The 19561-nt window shown below is 35.5% G+C and overlaps 5 protein-coding genes across 15 annotated transcripts in view; 3 read left to right on the top strand and 2 right to left on the bottom strand.

The window, feature by feature from the left end:
- Positions 1-8858, top strand: part of LOC126754229 (leucine-rich repeat-containing protein 15) — a 155767-nt gene extending 146909 nt beyond the window's left edge. For all 4 annotated transcript variants that reach the window (XM_050466226.1, XM_050466209.1, XM_050466236.1 and 1 more), the window contains one exon: positions 6048-8858. In XM_050466226.1, coding sequence (XP_050322183.1) covers positions 6112-7422 — 1311 coding nt within the window. In that variant the 5' untranslated portion in view covers positions 6048-6111 and the 3' untranslated portion in view covers positions 7423-8858. The remainder of the gene's footprint in view (positions 1-6047) is intronic.
- Positions 8859-12589: 3731 nt separating this feature from the next.
- LOC126755588 (kynurenine aminotransferase) lies at positions 12590-15395 on the top strand. 8 transcript variants are annotated; one of them, XM_050468274.1, is made up of 6 exons: positions 12590-12661; positions 13689-13858; positions 13926-14076; positions 14142-14378; positions 14436-15033; positions 15089-15395. In XM_050468274.1, the coding sequence occupies exons 1-6, from the start codon at positions 12599-12601 to the stop codon at positions 15304-15306; spliced, it is 1437 nt and encodes a 478-aa protein (XP_050324231.1). In that variant the 5' UTR covers positions 12590-12598; the 3' UTR covers positions 15307-15395. The 8 variants fall into 8 exon arrangements, with proteins under 8 accessions (XP_050324231.1, XP_050324279.1, XP_050324239.1 ...); XM_050468322.1 differs by lacking the exon at positions 12590-12661 and adding an exon at positions 12668-12780; XM_050468282.1 differs by lacking the exon at positions 12590-12661 and adding an exon at positions 12668-12844.
- LOC126755639 (cytochrome c oxidase subunit 5A, mitochondrial-like) lies at positions 15334-16162 on the bottom strand. The gene has a single exon (XM_050468355.1). It carries the CDS (start codon positions 15885-15887, stop codon positions 15438-15440), a length of 450 nt encoding a protein of 149 aa, XP_050324312.1. The 5' UTR covers positions 15888-16162; the 3' UTR covers positions 15334-15437.
- Positions 16163-16260: 98 nt separating this feature from the next.
- Positions 16261-17062, bottom strand: LOC126755630 (cytochrome c oxidase subunit 5A, mitochondrial-like). The gene is made up of 2 exons (XM_050468343.1): positions 16973-17062; positions 16261-16873 (listed from the first exon to the last, which is right to left on the bottom strand). The coding sequence occupies exon 2, from the start codon at positions 16868-16870 to the stop codon at positions 16418-16420; it is 453 nt and encodes a 150-aa protein (XP_050324300.1). The 5' UTR covers positions 16871-16873; positions 16973-17062; the 3' UTR covers positions 16261-16417.
- A 343-nt stretch (positions 17063-17405) lies between these two features.
- LOC126751579 (uncharacterized protein CG16817) lies at positions 17406-19374 on the top strand. The gene is made up of 5 exons (XM_050461955.1): positions 17406-17576; positions 18345-18431; positions 18505-18655; positions 18858-18963; positions 19030-19374. Exons 1-5 carry the CDS (start codon positions 17560-17562, stop codon positions 19221-19223), a joined length of 555 nt encoding a protein of 184 aa, XP_050317912.1. The 5' UTR covers positions 17406-17559; the 3' UTR covers positions 19224-19374.
- Positions 19375-19561: the final 187 nt, after the last annotated feature.

Below are 19561 nucleotides of genomic sequence, written 5' to 3'. Positions count from 1 at the left end.
AATTCTGGGCAAAATTTAATCGCGTAGCTCTGCTCTAACGAACACTGCATTTTCGGCTTGCACCACTCACAAAAACACCTCGCGTGAAATTGTTCGTCCTGACTTTCCAGGTGCTCGGAGACAACTGACCGCTCGTTCCTTAGCTAGGAACGCCCTCTACCGAATCCAGTCGGTGCGCGCACGCTCCGAAGTATAGTCGCGGCGGAAGAAAATCAGTCCTATTACTTTCCGAACAAACTCTGTATTCCGTGGCTAGAGCCGTTACACCCTAGATAAACACTTACAGAATATTCTATATGTGTAATTTGCCACTTTAAGTGATTCTGCAAACCGATCGACCCCCACAGCATTTGCCAGCAACACGAGCTCCATTCATGCGCCTCGCCTGCTAACTATTAATTTGCGACATTAAAAACCAACTGCAAACTTTAAAAGCGATTACAATGCAATTGTTACAAAGTTTCCACATTTTTATTGTATTTCCAGTTGCAGGCAACGTTTTTGTGCCGCCATCATAAATGGCTGCATGCAACTGCAACTAAGTTTATGATCAACTTAAAAACGCAATTTCGAATTCAGTTCGCACAGCCGGCATGCGATTTATGTTTTATAAATTTTCGTATGTTTGTATGAATATACATACATATAAATGTATGAATATATGTACGTATGTGTGCACATATGTGTGTATGCGTGCATACGCTTGGTGGTAACTTAGAGCAAGGCATAACTGCATATTTATACGATATCTAGTATTTAAAGTTAATAAAGTTTTTGGTTGGCATAGGCCACGAGCGTTTAAGTTGTGCCCACGCACACACACATACATGCATACATATAGTGTACAGCCATAAATTTGTAATGAAAACATGTTTACTCAAAGTGTTTACAAGTTTTCAGTGTTTTAGTAGCATCGCCCGTCATTTGTTATTGCTTTAGATGGGCCAAAATTTAAGCCACTTATTATGGCCACCGGAATTACAAAACTTTTAATATTCATAAAATTAACTTCGTAGTCTAAATTACCGGAAACACACTCATATTTATGATTGTCGTAATAACTACATAAAGTTTTAAATTTTCATAATAAAATTTGAATTATGTGAACTCACAGTCGTGCCTTGGAATTGGGGTAGTTTGTGCCTTTTTGCGCTTATTAATATCAAATACAACACTGCGCTAGTGAATTACGAAGTTGTCATTAGACCACTATTGAATTATGACGTAATGATCGTACTATGCGCAACGCCATCATCCATCTTGAGACCCAACATTCATTATTCGATAATATTCGAACGAATAGACTACATACTTCCAGCACGCAGTGAAGAAAATATAGCGGCCGTAGCTGAGAATTTAAACGAAGACCGTGGAGAGTCGATTCGGCGCCGTTCGCAGCAATTCGGACTGACGTATGGGACGACTTAACGTATCTTAAGTCGAGATCTCAAAATGTAAGCGTACAAAATACAGTTTGTGTAAGAACTAAATCCGCTCGAGCTTCCCAAGCACCATCGCTTCGCTGTATGGACTCTTGAAAAGTTCCAAGAAGATCCGATGTCTCCAACCAAAATTTGTTCAGCGATGAGGCCCATTTCTGGTTCAATGGATATGTAAACAAACACAATTATCGTATTTGGGACGAATGACAACTTGAAGAGTTTCAAGAGCTGCCAAATTGTCCAGAAAAAACAACAGTTTTGTGTGGTTTGTGGAATCATCGGTCCATATTTCTTGAAAAAATGATGCCGGTGAGAACCTAACCGTCAATGGTGACGGTTATCGCGCCATAATAACTGACTATTTGATGTCTGAATTTAAAACTCGTGATCTCGGCGACATTTGGTTTCAACAAAACGGCGCCACTTCCCACACATCGCATCAATCAATGGATTTATTGAAAGAACACTTCGATGAACAGATAATTTCATGTTTTGAGCCGGTCGATTGGCCACCAAGATCGTGTGATATCACACCGTTACACTTTTTTCCTGTAGGAATTTGTAAAGTCTAAAATCTATGCGGACAATCTCGCTTTTAATCAGGCTTTGGAGCAAAACATTTCTCGTGTCATTCGCTAGTTACCAGGCAAAACACTCGAACGAGTCATCGAAAATTGGACTCAACGGTTGAACCATCAGAGACGTAGCCGTGGGAAACATTTGAAAGAGATAATTTTCAAAAAATAAATGCCAAAGAATGTTCTTTCAAATGATAATAAACATTATCCTTTAAATTTGAAGTTTCTGCGTTTTTTCTTTAAAAAGGTGGAGAACATCGAATTGGATCACCTTTTATATACAGAACATGCCTGCGGAGTGATAGTAATCGGATCTGATCATTTGTCTCCGAGTGATCACTCAAGCAAACTTGAAAAATGTAGTTTTGAGAAAAACATAATTAAAAATATATTGATGGATCGGATTGAACTGAGCGGTTTCACTTCAGAAGGCGGTAACTCAAAAACTATTGGAGATATCGATTAAAAATTTTAGTGAATTATTTTTATAGGCACAACCAACCGAAACATGGAAAAACACGATCTTATATTAACTTCAAACTGAGTGTGACCGTTAAATAAAAAATATTCCTCGTTATTGAAGTATTTTCGTCAATAATTTTATTAAAATCATAAATTTCAAAAGTCTTAGCTTATACAAATTTTAGTATACCGTATAATCTGAATAATTTGACTGCGTAAATACTTAAGAGATTCTGGAGCGTGTTGCGAAACACTTGTTGTACACAACCACTTTAATATTTGCCAGCATATTTAGGTGCCCTACAACTCGAAACTTACTACAAGCTCACGTGTGTATGTTGTATATATGTATGTATGTGTGAACTAAGCAAACTTTAAAACCCTTTCCCATAGGTATGTATGCAAGTAGTGTAAACAACTTTTAGCTGTTGTGCACATAGTACATATATCTTCGTAAGCACATAATAAATACACAGTTGACCTATGAACTTACCCCAAGCAACGCGTTGCAGACTTTTGTGGCTCATATGCGTTTTCCAGTGAAACAAAAACAACTTTTGCACTTCAATTGCCAACAGAAAAATAAGTGTACATAGTATACATATGTTTGTATATATATGTATATTTGCATGCAGTTGCTCACATTAGTGAGTGGGATAGTGGTTTGTAGTGCTACCCAATTCATAGGACTATACCATAAAGAAGCCCAGTAGGTATAAAAAACTCAAAGTCAGAAAAAAAGCTTCGCCAATAGAAAAGCTCAAGGAATTTTATACAGACTCTTGTGTGATTTTTTGATTATAATATTGGAATGCATTATGCAATGAGTAAATAAATACTTTTTGGACCTGTTCATTCATTACAATATTTTGACTTAGGATGTATATAATCAAGTGCGAAATACAACCCAAAAAACGCATAGAGTTTGTATGCCCTGATGAACTGCGTTACGAACCCATTTGGACATGTACGTCTCTATCTAGTCTCTGAGTTTCTGAGATATCGATCCTGCACACTTCAGTATCTCTATACTAATGTGACGTTTTCCGAGCATCTTTCAACCTGAATCTCAACCGCAACTTAGCGATAGTCAAACGGCACTAAAGGCGATCTCAGCGTATGAGATAAAATCGCTTTTAGTGGAGATGTGTATAGGAAGGCTGAACCGTCTCTCAGTGTGCAACGGGATACATCTAATTTGGCTGCCGGGGCATAATGGGGTAGCCGGAAATGTGCTGGCCGACGAACTAGCCCGCTCTGCGGCAGCGTCCAGGATGATGGGGCCAGTACCATGCATTGCAGTGGGGTCACACAATTTTAAGGAGTTGTTGGGAGGGTTCAACCTCATAAGGTTTATGGAAATGATCAACCTCTCCCGTGACAAATTCCACCTCCTTGTCGCGCTCTATACAGGGCACTGCAGGCTCAAGAAGCGCTTGTCCAACATACATACATAGCTGAGACAACTATAACATATACCAATTACACAAACTGGCCGGTCGAATTCAAAAGAAAGATCTTGTTATACCCTTTTACAGCATAAAAATGCTCCTCTGAAGGGTATTACAGCTTCGGTGCAGTTAATGTTTTTTCTTGTTTTGAATGATGTTACAAATCAAATTTCCTGCCGGGCAGCTACAATTTGTAGGTGAAATTGGTTCCAAAGTCGTTCAACCAATTTAAGCCAGCATTCATTCATTTGAGACCAACTAGTATATATGCGCATATATATAGTACTTGTAAAGTACATATGTCAATACACATAAAATGTTGACGTACCGAAATGAAGCTCCATAATCATAAATCTCCAAGCTTTTGCTCATAAATTTTTGAGTTGCAGAATATGCTCTGTATGGCAAAGAAATTGAAGCACAGCGAAGAAGAACAATTGGGCACAACATACAGCCATTTACCATAGATGAAGTGACAGCGGCACAAGCAACAAATATTGGTTAGCATTGAAAGTCGAAGTCGAGCCTCAACCTTTTTTGATCAACTTTACCCTCAACTTGATTGGTTGCGCCGGTTGCATGCATGCAGCAGCATATATAGAGGCCTCTTGATAATGCTGTATGAATGGATCTTGATATTGTGCATGAATGGGACAAAGTGTGCATGTAGTGGTTGCAATTTGCGTGAAAACTTGTTTCAAGTACCACAACTACCCAGATTATTGAGGCCAATAACGCACTGTTCAAACAAGGGTGGAGAATAATCTAGTGTATGCGCTAATAATGGGTTAAACAAAATATCTGAGAATTCTGACGAAAATACGATATTTTCAATTTTTTCGAAGTTATAATTTCACGATTTTTCTTAGGAAAAATTATTTAAATTTCTAATAAGTGTAGTCGAAAAAGTTTTTTCGTATTTCTAATCAAACTTCAACTTTTTGTTTTAGAACTTTAATGAACAAAAAATCGACCACTTTTTGCCATTTTTCCGCTAGAGACATTATTCCATCCGTGTAAAACTTTTCTGGTTTCTCGGTGGAAAACTGCGACAAGTAATTTTCACAGACTTCTCTTGAAGCTAACTTTACTCCATTAAGAGAGTTCTGCATTGACCGAAACAAATGGTAGTCCGATGGTGCAAGGTCAGAGCTATATGGTGGATGCATCAAAACTTCATAGCCAAGTTCTCCCAGTTTTTGCTGAGTCCTCAAAGATGTGTGTGGTCCAGCGTTGTCCTGATGGAAGACGAAGCCCTTTCTGTTGATCAGTTCTGCCCGTTTTTTTTTCGATTGCTAGCTTCAATCTCATCAGTTGTTGACAGTGAAATGTAGAATCAATCGTTCGACCAGCCTGGAGCAGCTCATAGTGGATGGCTCCTTTCCAATCCCACCAAACATTCAGCATAACCTTTCGAGGCGTCAATCCTTTTTCGCACATTATTGTCGTATTTGATCCATTTTTCGTCATCAAAAATTTTTCACAGACAATTCATATGGTGTCCAAACATCGAGCTTCTTTTTGTACCCAACCTTTTTTAAATGGTTCAAAACCGTTAAATTCCTTAGCGATGTCATGGCTGCTTATGTGACGGTCCTGGCCAATATTTTCCATAGTTTCATCGACTTTTTCAACGATAAGGTCGATTAGGGCGCGGTGCATCTTTCACATCGAAATTTCCAGAACGGAAACGAGTGGAACATTGCGCTACACGAACTGATACAGCATCGTCTCCGTAAACTTCATAAATTTCATTGTTGGCTTACGTGGCATTCTTCCCTTTTTTATGCAAAAATTTCAAAATATAGCGAGTTTCTTCATTATTTTCACTCAATTTTGAACATGTGCACTTTTTTTTAACCAGAATTTAATTTTTTTGGTAAAGTGAAGCCTAAAATCTCACCTTTTCAACACTATATATTATGACACAATGTGATTGATAGCACTGGAGATATACGAAAAGACTTTTTCGACATCCCAATATTTCTGCTATTTAGTCTATTAGGACTTTCGTTTAAAATTAAAAAATGTTTAATTATTCACATAATTAAATTGCTTGATAAAATGTCTGCATATCAATTAAATTGAAATATTTTTCTTACTTACCATTGCAGCATCTACAAGTACCACCTAACTTTCTCCCAGCTGCGAAACCCACCCACCATAAACCGCATAAGAATGAGTACTTCCGCTAGCATAAAGTCACAGCTGCTGCTTTACGCGCTGCTCACCATCACCTGCTTATGCGTCACGGCACAGTTACCCGCGACAGGCTCTTCAAATTGTGGACCCAATTTTCCACCGGCCTGCCTTTGTGGACGCGAGCTGTACGAGGGCAGCATCAGTTACATTGTAAACTGCACGAATACGGGCATCCATAACACCAGTGTGCTCGAGTTCATGCCGGACGAGGTGGAAATTTTAATTTTCACCGGTAATATTGTGCCCGAACTGCCATGGAATGTATTTGGCTCGATTAATGACTACAAAAATCTGAAGATTGTCGATATGAGCAACAATCACATACGTGAAATACGTGGCAAATCCTATCATCATGTGCAAAATGTGGAGCGCTTGATTTTGAATCACAACAACTTGAGCATTTCACGCGAGGATGACGAGGTCAATCACCATCATCCACGCGTGTTTTCGAATTTCCTAAATTTGCAAAGTCTACACCTGACCGACGCGTTCGCTGACAATAGTTCGCCACAGCTTAGTGAAGATTTACATGATATTTTCGTGAACAGTCAGCTGAACAAGTTACAGAAATTACATTTGGAGCAAAACGAAATCACACACTTCAAGGATCGCAATGTCTTCTGTGATCTGCCGAGTCTGCGCGATTTACACCTGGGCGACAATCTACTCAAAGATATCAATTTTGAGGTGCGTTGCTTGAAAAATTTGCGCTTTCTGGATTTGGAGCGCAACAAATTCGAATATGTGAAGACACACGACATGATGCTACTCAACGAACTGGAGACGCGCAGCGATCGCACCACCAATCTCATTGTCGACTTCAATCTCAATCCATTCCTTTGTGACTGCAAAATCAGCTCCTTTCACACCTGGATACTGTCGACAAATGTAACGGTACGCAATAAGAATACGCTAATGTGTTATCACAACGATGTGGAGCCACTACCGATCATGGAGTTGAATATGGACGGCTGTGCGGCAGCGGTAGCGGCTGCAGCCATGATGTTCAACACCGCTACAGATGCGCACTATGGCGGCAACGGCATAGAACAGAGCATAGGCGAAGAGAGCACGGCAGCCGGACGGCCGCACATGAATCAGCACACAGTGACACTAATCTTCCTGCTGATTGTTTTGAGCATGATTTTGTTGGGGCTGGTGGTGGCGCTGGTGTATGTGAGTCGTGAGCGCATTAAGTACATGATAACGCCGGTGTTCGATAATGTTGCCAAGAAGGTGCAATACACATCGATCAAAGACGAGGATTGTCCGGAAGTGTATGTTTAAGGCGCGCAAACCGCTGCATAAAAATCGAAAAACAAAAAACACAAACGAGCGTTAAAAGCAACGAAAGGCCATAACTGACAGTCAACAATGACAAGCGACTAGCATGACAGTTTGGGAGCTGGTGTGGTGATTGGGAAAAATATGAAAACCACCAATTAGTAGATAACACAGTTCGATTGCCGCTGTCGGGCAGTTTAAACAGCGATAACGTGGATTTTTTTTACTAATATAAAATTGAATTTGTGCCATTTAAAGACAAGAAATCAAACAAAAAGACGCAATGAGTATAGTTGCAGAAATTATAATACATACATATATACAAACATGCACACGTATGTTAAGGGCAGCTGGCGCAAGAAATAGCGTTAGATAGAAATGTTATTTGAAATATGTATGTGTGGAGTAGCAGTGTCACAGGAATTGCTGAAAGCCAACGTCTAACAAATATGTATATGTAGATATATATACACGCACATACAAACATAGACATTAGTTTATAACCAAACTACATACACATACATACAAACATAGTAGGTATTTAATATTTTCACAGCAGAACATGAACATATCACAGCAGCATTTGTAAACAGCAAAACTTATATAATTAAAGATGAAAAAATTAAATTAAAATGAACAATAAGCTCAATAGAAAGAAAATACTACAATTTATTATAAGTACTTTACTAATTTCAAGCATGTATTGCTGTATTTAAGTTTTTAAGCTAAGTGAAGTGGTGACCTATGTGCAATTCTAAAAGAGATCTTTGGCATTTTGTCATTTGAAAATATTTTTATTAAAAAAAAAATAATGAAAAAAACACTACAACAAAAGCATGTGGCTATTTTTAATTAAAACTAATGATTTAATTATTAATTTCATATAAATGCATATAAACGCTGAAAAATGAAAAAAAACGCGAAACGGATACGTAATTTATACTACACTACATTGGCTGTCAAACTGCAGAAATTTTACAATTTCATTGAATTTTCGCACACATGCATGCTTATAACAGTGCCACAGACAGTTAGCCCTGCTTCCGACATAATCTATTAACTATAACGATAACTATTTTTATTATTTTCAATGAGAAGAAGATTTTTTTTCGCGCCAAATCGCAAACGTTTAAAGGGTTATATGGGTTTCCTGGGGTAAAAAACAGCCTTTTTTCAACAATGTTTTTCTCATATAGAAAATGAAATATTTTATTAGAACTTTTTATTGTTACAAACATACACTATTAGCAAAGAAATTCTGAAATTTTGGGAAAAAAGTATTTTAAACTCGGCCATTGCGACGCCATTTCCGGTGAACCCTCGGGAAAAAGATGCGCCCGTTTTGGCAAGATAACTCCTTACAGGATCATCTAAAGTGAAAAATACGTGTTTTAGCTTAAAGCTTAACTTAGAACTTGGACGAAGGAAAAAAAACGAAATATAAAATTTTTGGCAGACATTTTTCCAAAAATAATGAAATTTCAATCAAAATGTCGTGGCATTTTTTTCAATTAGTTGCAATCGAATACAAATCATTCGTCCAAGTCTTTAAGAATTGTATCTTAAAGACCTGTGTAAAATTTCATGAAAATCGGTTGAGTAGTTCACAAGAAATCTTGTCAACCGACTTCAACAACACAGTTGGGAGAAAAACGCGTTTAAAGATGGCGCACTTAGCCTAGCTAGCCTCGAGCGCACAAGTTCTCAAGGCTTTGTCTTCGAAACTATTACTCGGATCAACTTGAAAATTTAGGACAATATTCTAGAGGTGTTGTAGAATTTATGAATATAATAAAAAATTAGATTTTTTGAAATCCGTAAACCCATGTAACCCCTTAACTTCTATCACATTGGCACATTAACTTTGGTAACACCGGTCAACACGATATTTGGGGCTGACTTCAGCATGTTTAATTTAATTTTCTTATGAAACAAAAATAAGGAAAAAAATAAGCAAACAATTTTTGTTTGATTAAGTGGTTATATACAGTTAGAAGGCCGAAAAAAGCGAATTTTGCAGAATATTTTCCGAGAAAATTTTTAAACTTATACATATCGTCGCCTGAAATGCAAAATAACGTATGATCAAAACATTCGAAATTGGGTGTCTTATTGATTACGATTCACTGCTTCTAATTACATACATAATATTACATATGACCAACATTGGCAGGTTCTGCGCTCAGATATAAACCAGTTTTAACTAATATAAATATCTTTTTTTCACTCGTGTTGCATTTTATTTCGTGTTTCATTCATGCCACTGTAAATTTCCGAAAATGTTGTTACGTTATTTTGCATTTTAGGTGACGATATGTACATATATCCAAAAATTTGTGCACATCTTCAAACTGTATTTTAAGACTTAGTATTACTAAAATTATTTATTTGGAAAAGAACTACAGCTGAATTCCGGTAGCTTCTCTCAAAAAAGACGTTTTGCGGTGACCATTATATCTCTGAACTGGATTCTCTGAAATTAAAAGACCAAATAGATTTCGTTAGAGTAATGTTAAATCTAATTTAAGGAATAAGCAAAATAAATTCCTGTTTACAAAATCATGGTTTCTCAAAAAACAAAAAATCGATTTTTGATCAAAATTTCGGCCTTAAATTGTTTATAAAAAATATTTATCGGTGTGAAATATCTGAAAATCTTCGTTTAATTATTAAACATTATATTTAAAAAGCTCGTGTTAAAATTTGAGATTTATCGGTTTAGCCGTTTTCGAGTAATGTTGTTTACCGACTTTGAAAACAACATTTTGGGAAAAACGCGTTTAAAGTTTAGCTTTGTACTTCCAAGCACTCTGAAACGCCTTTACAAATTTGCGTGTAACTTCGAAAATATTCGTCAGTTTGATATGAAATTTTCTGTGTGTATTCTTAAATATATGTACATTAAGAAAATAAAATACAAAAAATCGATTTTTTGAAAATTCTAACTGTATATAACCCCTTCAGCATCTTCAATTTCAGTTTCTTATACACCAAAAATAAGGAGACAATTGTTGTTCGATTCAAGCTTGCTTTTATAGACATTTTTTTCGTATTTCTTTTATGTTCATATGGGCAAATCGGACTAAAGAAAACTTTAAGAGCTAATTATTTAATTAATTTTTTTTTAATTATTTGCTTAATTATAATTTTTTTGTTCAAAATTTCTTTTTAGCTTTTTTAATATTTAATTCCAGTGTTTTTTTCAAAATCTAGTTATTCTTGATTTGAGCATGAGATCAGAAACCAAAAATGAAAACTTTTGTTGACCGGTGTAATAGTTAGCACCGCACGGCGCAAGTAATTTCAAAGTATATAGAAAGTGTGCCAATAAAATTTCAAATACATTATGTTTTAATTCCAGCAGATATCACAGCAGATGCCACATGTATTTGTAATATAGAGAAAAAAATCGAAATAAGCACTTTGACATTTTTTTATAGAAATCAAAATATGCATAATATTAATTATTTTTCCACTTTTTTAATGTATATTTGTATTTATTGAAAATTAATACAATACCGTTTTTAAACAAACAAAAATCGCTGCAATTTAGGGCTCGAACACATTTGAATTAAATCATACATTAGTGATATCTGTGATTTAAGTTACATAGCATTAGTTCTCTAAAAAGCACTAAAAAACAAAGGCATAAAACGAAAAAAGCAAAGCATGAAATTTGAGAAGAAAAGTTGTAATAAAATAAAAATGCGAGACGAAAATATTACATGCGAAAAGAAACACAAATACAAACAAAAAAATGCTTATGTACTTATACAAATGTGCGATATTCAGAACTAAATATACATACAAACATACATATGTATATCTACAAATAAAGTATATTAAAAGTCAACTTACAGAAACGTAAGAAACCGATGTTTGTAGCATTTATGTCACACGCTGTTAGGAATTAGTTAAGACGTTTTTAACTTCAATTGCACACACACATTTAAACTAACATTTTACATTGCATATTTTTGAAAAAGCATTAATTACAAATTACACATATTTAAATTTTAATTATTAACCACATTGTATTTTCTTAACACAATTTATTTGAATTGTTTATAATTAATAATGAACATGCTTTCATACTTATGTACATACACGTGCGTATTGTATATACGCGTGTGTTTTATTATAGCAATAAGAAATTGTTAATAACAAAAATGTTCTTTTCTGAAATGAACTTCATTTTTTTATAAGAAACCACAATAAAAAGGATTATGTAAAAATGAAAAATGGGTTTTATTAAAAAAAACTATATCAAGCATACATAATGTATGTATATAGGTAGGACATGTGCCATGATGTGATGTGATAAGATGGGAAACAGGCTGTTAACTGGCTCTATAAAAGAAAAGCAGGCACGGTGCCTGGCCAGTGCTTAGGTGGCGCTCGCACCGCGATGTGATGTGATTTAACAGTCATAATGTAATCTCGCGGGAAGCTGGCTGTTAGCTGGCTCTATAAAAGAAAAGCAGGCACGGTGCCTGGTCAGTGCTTAGGTGACTCTCAGGCCGCGATGTGATGTGATTTAACAGTCATAATGTAATCTCGCGAGAAGCTTGCTGTTATCTGGCTCTATAAAAGAAAAGCAGGCACGGTGAGTGCTGGTCAGTTTTAGGTGACTCTCAGCACCGCGATGTGATGTGATGCTCTGTAAAAGAAAAGCAGGCACGCTGACTGGTCAGTGCTTAGGTGACTCTCAGGCCGCGATGTGATGTGATTTAACAGTCATAATGTAATCTAGCGGGAAGCTGGCTGTTAGTGGGCTCTATAAAACAAAAGCAGGCACGGTGCCTGGCCAGTGCTTAGGTGACTCTCAGGCCGCGATGTGATGTGATTTAACAGTCATAATATAATGTAGCGGAACCCTGGCTGTTAGCGGGCTCTATAAATGAAAAGCAAGCACTTGAATCCGAACGATTAGTTTGTATGACAGCTATGTGCTGTTGTACTCAATATCGGGTTTCGGGAAAATTACACTTCGTGGCAAATGTTCAGGGTATAAAAATCGAAAAATAAAAATAATCTATCGCAAAAATGATTTGTGTAAATCTCATGCGATTATTTTTCCACAGAGTGTGCCAAGAAATTCAAAAATACAACACTGGGTATTTTCTTCCGTAAAAATGTATAAATGTGACATTGACAGTTCAGCCATAAATATAGCAAAATGTTAGCTAGTGCGCATGAGCAATTCGGCAAATTTTTGTTTTGCTATTTTTTGATAATTCTTGTAAATATCACCTACTACTTTCCACAACAACTTTTTAAAAAATTTCTGTTTATTATATCAAGCGAAATTTTTTAACTTATGTACGAAATTATATTGTGTGCGTGGGATTATGAGTTACAGTGAGCCCGACAGTGATTTCATCTGTTTACGTGAATGTTTATGATTTTTGGGGAACAAGCAACAGTTTGTAGCACAGTAGAAAGTTTGTAGTTTTTATTTGTACATACATGACATGTACATATACATATATAGTAAAAATACTAAAATAGGGACAGAAAGTGGTGTTTTCTAAAATTGTATGTGTGCCAATTTGTCTAGTTACTAAAGCGAGGCATAAAGAAAATCAAATGTTGAAATGTAAATATTGAATGCAAATTTTCAAAAAGTGTTTGTTTGTAAGCTTCAGAGTTAAATAAATATTGATGTTGGTACCCTGCTGACCTTGAAACAAAATGCGCCTCTTAAAGAATTTGATTACTGATTTGATAAAATGCTTCAGTAGCTGTTTTGAACATTTGGTTTAAACGAGTTTTCTATTTTTCATGCCCTGGCACAATCATATGCATACAAAAATATTGAAAACTACATATATAAAAGTCTTTTAAAAACTGTTTACCTTTTCATTTTATGGAAAGATCAGCGCATTGTTTTGCTATGCCATTTCTGTATAAATATGTATACGAAGTGCCGGCATGAATTATGCAACATGTATACAGAATAGAATAAGTCGTTTTTGTATTTAGTCAAAAGTAACAGCTTGCAAGTCACGCATATAATTTAATACTACTAAACTATAAACCATTTGCATTTATATACTGTGATCTTAAAATAATTTCTCCAAAGTAATTAATAGTAGACTCGTAAAAATAAATATAAATTTCCTCTTATGACTATGTATGACTATTAATTATACCGCCGCTTATCTTCAGATCATTGTCAATTCTTCATATTAGCGCACTGATAAGATTTTTGCTCAGTATTATCTCTTGTGACATTCGGCATAAAAGTGTTATTTTAAAAATTTCAGATGCTCATTCTTCCCTCACGCATTTTGTGCCAACAAACGCGTCAGTTACGAAGTAAACAAAATATTATAAGTACTGCTGTCCACAATTTACAACAAAGGGAACAATCTAGCATTGCCATGGAAAAATTTGGTCTGCCGAAACGTTTGCAGGGCGGCAAGCCAAGTGTTTGGTTAGTTGAAAGTTATAACAAATTTAATATGAACAAATAAAAATGTAACAAATTGTATAATTTGCAGGAATGAGTACATTGCGTTAGCTATGCAATACAAACCCCTCAATTTAGGACAGGGATTCCCAGACGAACTTCCACCATCTTATGTTACGAATGCCTTAGCGGATATAGCGAAAAGCGACAATCCTATGCTGCAGCAATATACACGTGGTTATGTTAGTAGCGAAATTCTCTTATACTCGTATTTTTTCTAAAAAGTTATACGATTTTTCCGTCACAGGGTCATGTAAGGCTCGTGCAAGCACTGAGTAAACTTTACTCAGGATTAGTTAAGCGTGAGATAAATCCGCTCAGCGAAATTCTCATAACATCAGGTGCATACGAAGCACTCTATTCGGCTATAATGGGTCATATTGATGATGGAGACGAAGTAATTATCATTGAGCCATTTTTTGATTGCTATGAGCCTATGGTGAAAATGGCAGGTGGTGTGCCACGTTTCATAGCACTGAAACCGGTAAATCAAATAAATTATGACTCCTAAATGCATGTTTAAAACATTGATATTTCCTAGAATAAATCGAATGGTACTGTGAGTTCTGCCGACTGGGTGCTGGACGATGCCGAACTTGAACAGCTTTTCAATAATAAAACCAAAATGATTATACTCAACACACCGCACAACCCAATCGGAAAGGTGTTCCATCGCGAAGAGTTAGAACGTATTGCTGCTCTATGTCGTAAATGGAATGTTTTGTGCCTATCAGATGAGGTCTATGAGTGGCTGGTTTACGATGATGCTAAGCATATTCGTATTTGTACTTTACCCGATATGTGGGAACGTACCATAACAGTTGGTTCGGCCGGCAAAACATTTTCAGTAACTGGCTGGAAAATCGGTTGGGCCTATGGACCAGCTAACTTAATTACCAATTTACAACTTGTACACCAAAACTCAGTGTATACGTGCCCTACTCCAATACAAGAGGCAGTAGCACGAGGCTTTGAGTTAGAGCTAACGCGGTTGGAATCTTCTGATTGTTATTTCAATAGTTTGCCACAAGAATTAAAGGTGAAAAGAGACTTCATGGCGAAATTTTTGCAGGATGCAGGCCTGAAGCCTACAATACCCGAGGGTGGCTACTTCATGTTAGCTGATTGGAGTAAATTGGGTATACTTTCCTAAATAATCAATATGCAAAATATATAAAGAACACTCAATTTCAGGTAACAAAATTGATTTAAGTTCTGAGGTTGATCAGCATCTGGATTATAAATTCACTAAATGGATGACAAAAAATATGGGCTTGCAAGGAATACCTCCAAGTGCATTTTACGGTGAAGCTCATAAAAACCTTGGTGAAAATTTTGTACGTTATTGCTTTATCAAAAAGCAGGAAAACTTGGAAAAGGCAGCAGAACTCCTTAAAAAGTGGAAATCTTAAAACCGTATAAAGTGTTTTTTGTCAGTGTGTTAGTATGTTAACACTCGTATTAAAAATACATTTGCATATATTTGTTTATCATATAATGATTTAATTTTGTTTTAATAATCACACAAACTGAATATGTTAGTTTACATATCAAATACTGATTTTACAGCCAACTCTGGCTTATCGTAATTCAATTCCTCCGGAGTTGGAATGCCAAGTTCATACAACGTTGGACGTATGTGACCTAATAAGTATGGATATATTTGGTCTACCTTATCGCCACATCTATCCTTGCATGCTTCCAACCACCTGATAGCTAGAGCTATGTCGTTGACACGGCGACAAGCACGTAATGCAGCTTCAATTACTCTTGGGTCGGGAATCACATCACTGCCCAAAATGTCATTCATGCCTTGGCGTAAATCCCAACCATCAATTTCGCAACGGTTAAAAAAATCTTCAAAACGTTTTGTAAAAATGTGTTCTGGCTCTTCTTCGTGCATATGCATACAATTACGGGATATTACCAAAGTAGGTAGCCGTTGTGAAGAACGCAAAGTCTTAGCAAAACCAAAGTACATGGAACGCAACATTTTCGTTTTGTATATAATACTGAATTGAAACCCACAAATGTAAGTTTTTTAAGCATAAGTGACGTAAAAAACATTGAAAGCTAGTAATTAAACAAATAAATTGCAAGTACATATGTATGAAGAAAAAATTCATTTGGGTTTCCAGATAACACTATACTAGATATGGTAATAAAAACTAAATTATATAGAAATTAAATGTGATTTAAAATTTATCGACTTTAATTAAATTCAACTGTGGTTTCATATATTTTATACCACCTATTTCTAACCTCAATTCAACAGCTGTTTTTTCTCTGCTATCAACACACTAGTAAAAGAATTGCACACACCAAAAATCGGATGGCTGTATTGATTACGCAACAAAGAACACAAATTTTCAGTTTTTCACACTGTCGGATAGTTTTTAATCCAACACATTTTATTGCATGAATGAATGTTACTCATTAATGTAAATAATTGCAGCACTTTTTACCTTAAACACTTTTTTATTTCGCTTAAGCATGATTCTAACTAAATGAGTGGGAGGCAATTTACATATCGTAAACTGATTTCAGTGCCAACTCAGGTTTATCATAATTTAATTCTTCTGGGGTTGGAATGCCCAATTCATCTAAGGTGGGGCGAATGTTTTGGATGAGGTATGGGTAGATGGTGCTCTTCTGGTCACCGCACTTGTCTTTGCAGCCTTCCAACCACCTAATAGCCAGAGCAATGTCGTTAACACGACGGCAGGCACGCAGACCAGCATCAATTATTGCGGGTTCTGGTACTAAATCCATGCCCAACAAATCATTCATGCCTTTACGAATTTCCCAACCGTCAATATCCTTGCGATTGAAGAAATCTTGGAAACGTTTGTTGAAGACTTCTTCATTTTCTTCGCCGTGAGAGGCACGTACTGAGCCGATTGTGGCAACGCGACCAGATAGGCCCATTGCTCCACGCAGCACGTTAGCAACTTGTCCAGAAGCGACACGCAACATTTTCTATGGAATTTATTAAATTAATTAAGGTTTTCCAATTATAAATTAAATCAAAGATTTTATAATGTATTGGTTAAGTAATAAATGTATTGCTAGTAGTACCTTTTTTATTAGCGAACAAGACGACGAGTAATTATTCACAAGACGTCAAATATCTTTATAAGAAGACACCTAATAAAACTTCAAATAAATTTGACAATAGATTTGAGCGAGCACAGAACTTGAATCATTCACGGCAAAATCAACCTACACAAGTAGAGGGCGCTACTTTATATAACATTTATAAATAAGCAATTTAACATATTAAGATTAAGTAAACTATTCTTACACTTGGATATATACAAAATTATATTTATTCATATATTTGCACAAATTTTAAATTCAATATCCTTTGAAATTAACTTAAGATAAGCTGTTGCTTTCAAACAAATATCAGTCCAGAATACAACTCTTTTTCTCTTCTTCTTGCTTTTGTACTTTTCACAATATTCATCGTACTTCTCAAAGAGGAACGAGTAAAGTTTTTTTATTCTTTCCATTCGTCTTTTTTTACGGGTGCGAGTAGTTGAACGTGATTTGGTGATTATTTTTCGTCTATCACAAGTAAATTTACACACAAAATAAAATATATTTATCTCAGTGAAGAACGGCGTTGAACGCAAAGGAGTCTTAAAATATATTCAGAAAAGATGTCGGAAACAACGGGGTAAGTGAATATAATAAATTTGTAGCGATATCGACAGGCGTATCATAGAGATGCACATACCTTCAACCGCTGTGTATATATATGTATAAAGAACAACAAGCACAGCGTTAGCGGCGAAGACAATGGCGTTTATAGTAGTATAATGGCCGTGATTCCGCCATCCAAAGACCATTTTTTAATACCACGAGGCACGATGTTCACTGCATTCTAATATCCAAAGGTCTGAAACTAGATTTTTTGAATCATATGCTGCAAAGCTTTCCGCAAATTCATTAAACATATAGGTTATGTTGAGAAGGAATTTCTCGAATAAACCAAAATATGCCGTTCGGCATTTATACATATCTTATGAATTTGGATATTGCTTTGTATATTATCAAAAAAATATTTTTTTTACTGTTTTCAACATTTGTTACATATTTATAGGATTTAATTACTACTACAAAATTAAGCGAATTAAAGTTAGGTTAGGGTGACACTCTCATATAGATTTTGTAGAACTGTGTGTACAATGTTTTGCTAGATAGCTAATCGTTGAAAAAAAAATTGACTGAGTTATGATTAAAGTTCATAATTATTTCAGACTCAGACTGAACAATTTTTGGGAATACCATATTATTTCGATATGCGCTTAGTAAGACTTGTTAGCAAATAAAAATTGCATTCAGTATATGTATAATACTGTATTAACACTGTAATTTCATTATACGATAGAGTATATTATCTAATTAGTGACTTTACACCGTTTTTTTCTTCCAAATCTCACAGAACAGTATATCCTCCAGTCTCTTGGGCCCAGCGTAACGATCTGCTTTATGTCATAATTGATGTGGAATGCATCAATATTGAACATAAGTAAGTGTACATTTATATTTTAAATTTAAGTGGTTATTTTAGTTATACAAAACACGTTCGTTTTAATTTATAGAGTGACAGAGAATAGCTTCACTTTCAAGGGCGTTAACGCTCTAGACGCAACCAAAAAATACGAAGTTACACTCAATTTCCTACATCCTGTGGATCCCGAAAGAGTGACGAGTAAGAACATTGGCAGATGTTTGGAGTTCACTATTTATAAGGTACATAAATTGTAATTTTATTTAGGAGATTCACAACGTGTGATAACGCACCATAAAATCATAAATTTTTACACTTGTTTAAAAAAATCGTTGTTGGATTGAATACAAAAATGAGTTACAATTACAATTCTATGTTATCGGTTCATTATAACTTTATGAGAGTAAAATACTTATACTCAAATTATTTACTTGCAAATTACAGAAAGAAGCAGGCCCCTACTGGCCCTCTCTTACCAACGATAAAATCAAATTGCACTTTTTGAAAGCAAATTTTACTAAATGGAAAAATGAGTCGGATGAAGAGGATGGTATGTATTAAAAGTGCCTCTACTAAGGAAGCCATAAATTCACAAATATTAAAAAAAAAATTTCAGAGGGCGAGCCAGAACCTCCGTTCAATAATCTCTTCAATTCATCTTGGAATAAGAAATTCGACGATTTAGGTCTAGAAGAAGACGACTCAGACGACGATATTCCCAGCTTAACTAAAAACGACGAGGATTCTTCAGATGAAGATAAGGAGAAGGGAGAAGAAGAGAAATCAGCACCCGAGGCTGAGAATAAATAGTTTAATAAATTGTTAAACACTTGAATAACGTAGTGCAGAAAATATGGAACTTAAGAGATGATCACAAAAAGAAACTCCAAACTAAACATAAGAATCCCTATTATTATAAATAAAACTATTTTTCCAAACGATTGGAAAGGAAAGAAATCAATTACACTGCGAAGTCATTTCAGAATCATCAGCGTGATGTTAAAACATTAATAATTGTATTGTTTTTCTCGAGATGCTCGTATACTCAGATAGAATTATAAGCCAGAAGAATGTACACCGTACAGTAGTTAGTCATGGGGCTTACACACCTACATTATTACATACATATATATTCACACCAGAGAACG

Source organism: Bactrocera neohumeralis, chromosome 2 (assembly GCF_024586455.1).
Source record: "Bactrocera neohumeralis isolate Rockhampton chromosome 2, APGP_CSIRO_Bneo_wtdbg2-racon-allhic-juicebox.fasta_v2, whole genome shotgun sequence".
In the NCBI taxonomy this organism is placed as follows: domain Eukaryota; kingdom Metazoa; phylum Arthropoda; class Insecta; order Diptera; family Tephritidae; genus Bactrocera; species Bactrocera neohumeralis.
The sequence above is the reverse complement of the archived record's forward strand: the minus strand, read 5'-3'. Positions and strand labels throughout refer to the sequence as shown.

Excerpts from the sequence above, each read along its gene's own strand:
- LOC126755588 (XM_050468274.1), top strand. The coding sequence starts at position 12,599 with ATGTTAGCTAGTGCGCATGAGCAATTCGGCAAATTTTTGTTTTGCTAT. Across the intron at positions 12,662-13,688 it reads GCTATTTTTTGATAATTCTT|ATGCTCATTCTTCCCTCACG; the intron begins GTAAATATCACC and ends TAAAAATTTCAG. Across the intron at positions 13,859-13,925 it reads GGCGGCAAGCCAAGTGTTTG|GAATGAGTACATTGCGTTAG; the intron begins GTTAGTTGAAAG and ends TATAATTTGCAG.
- LOC126755639 (XM_050468355.1), bottom strand. The coding sequence starts at position 15,887 with ATGTTGCGTTCCATGTACTTTGGTTTTGCTAAGACTTTGCGTTCTTCA.
- LOC126755630 (XM_050468343.1), bottom strand. The coding sequence starts at position 16,870 with ATGTTGCGTGTCGCTTCTGGACAAGTTGCTAACGTGCTGCGTGGAGCA.
- LOC126751579 (XM_050461955.1), top strand. Across the intron at positions 18,432-18,504 it reads TGCATCAATATTGAACATAA|AGTGACAGAGAATAGCTTCA; the intron begins GTAAGTGTACAT and ends TTTAATTTATAG. Across the intron at positions 18,656-18,857 it reads TGGAGTTCACTATTTATAAG|AAAGAAGCAGGCCCCTACTG; the intron begins GTACATAAATTG and ends TGCAAATTACAG.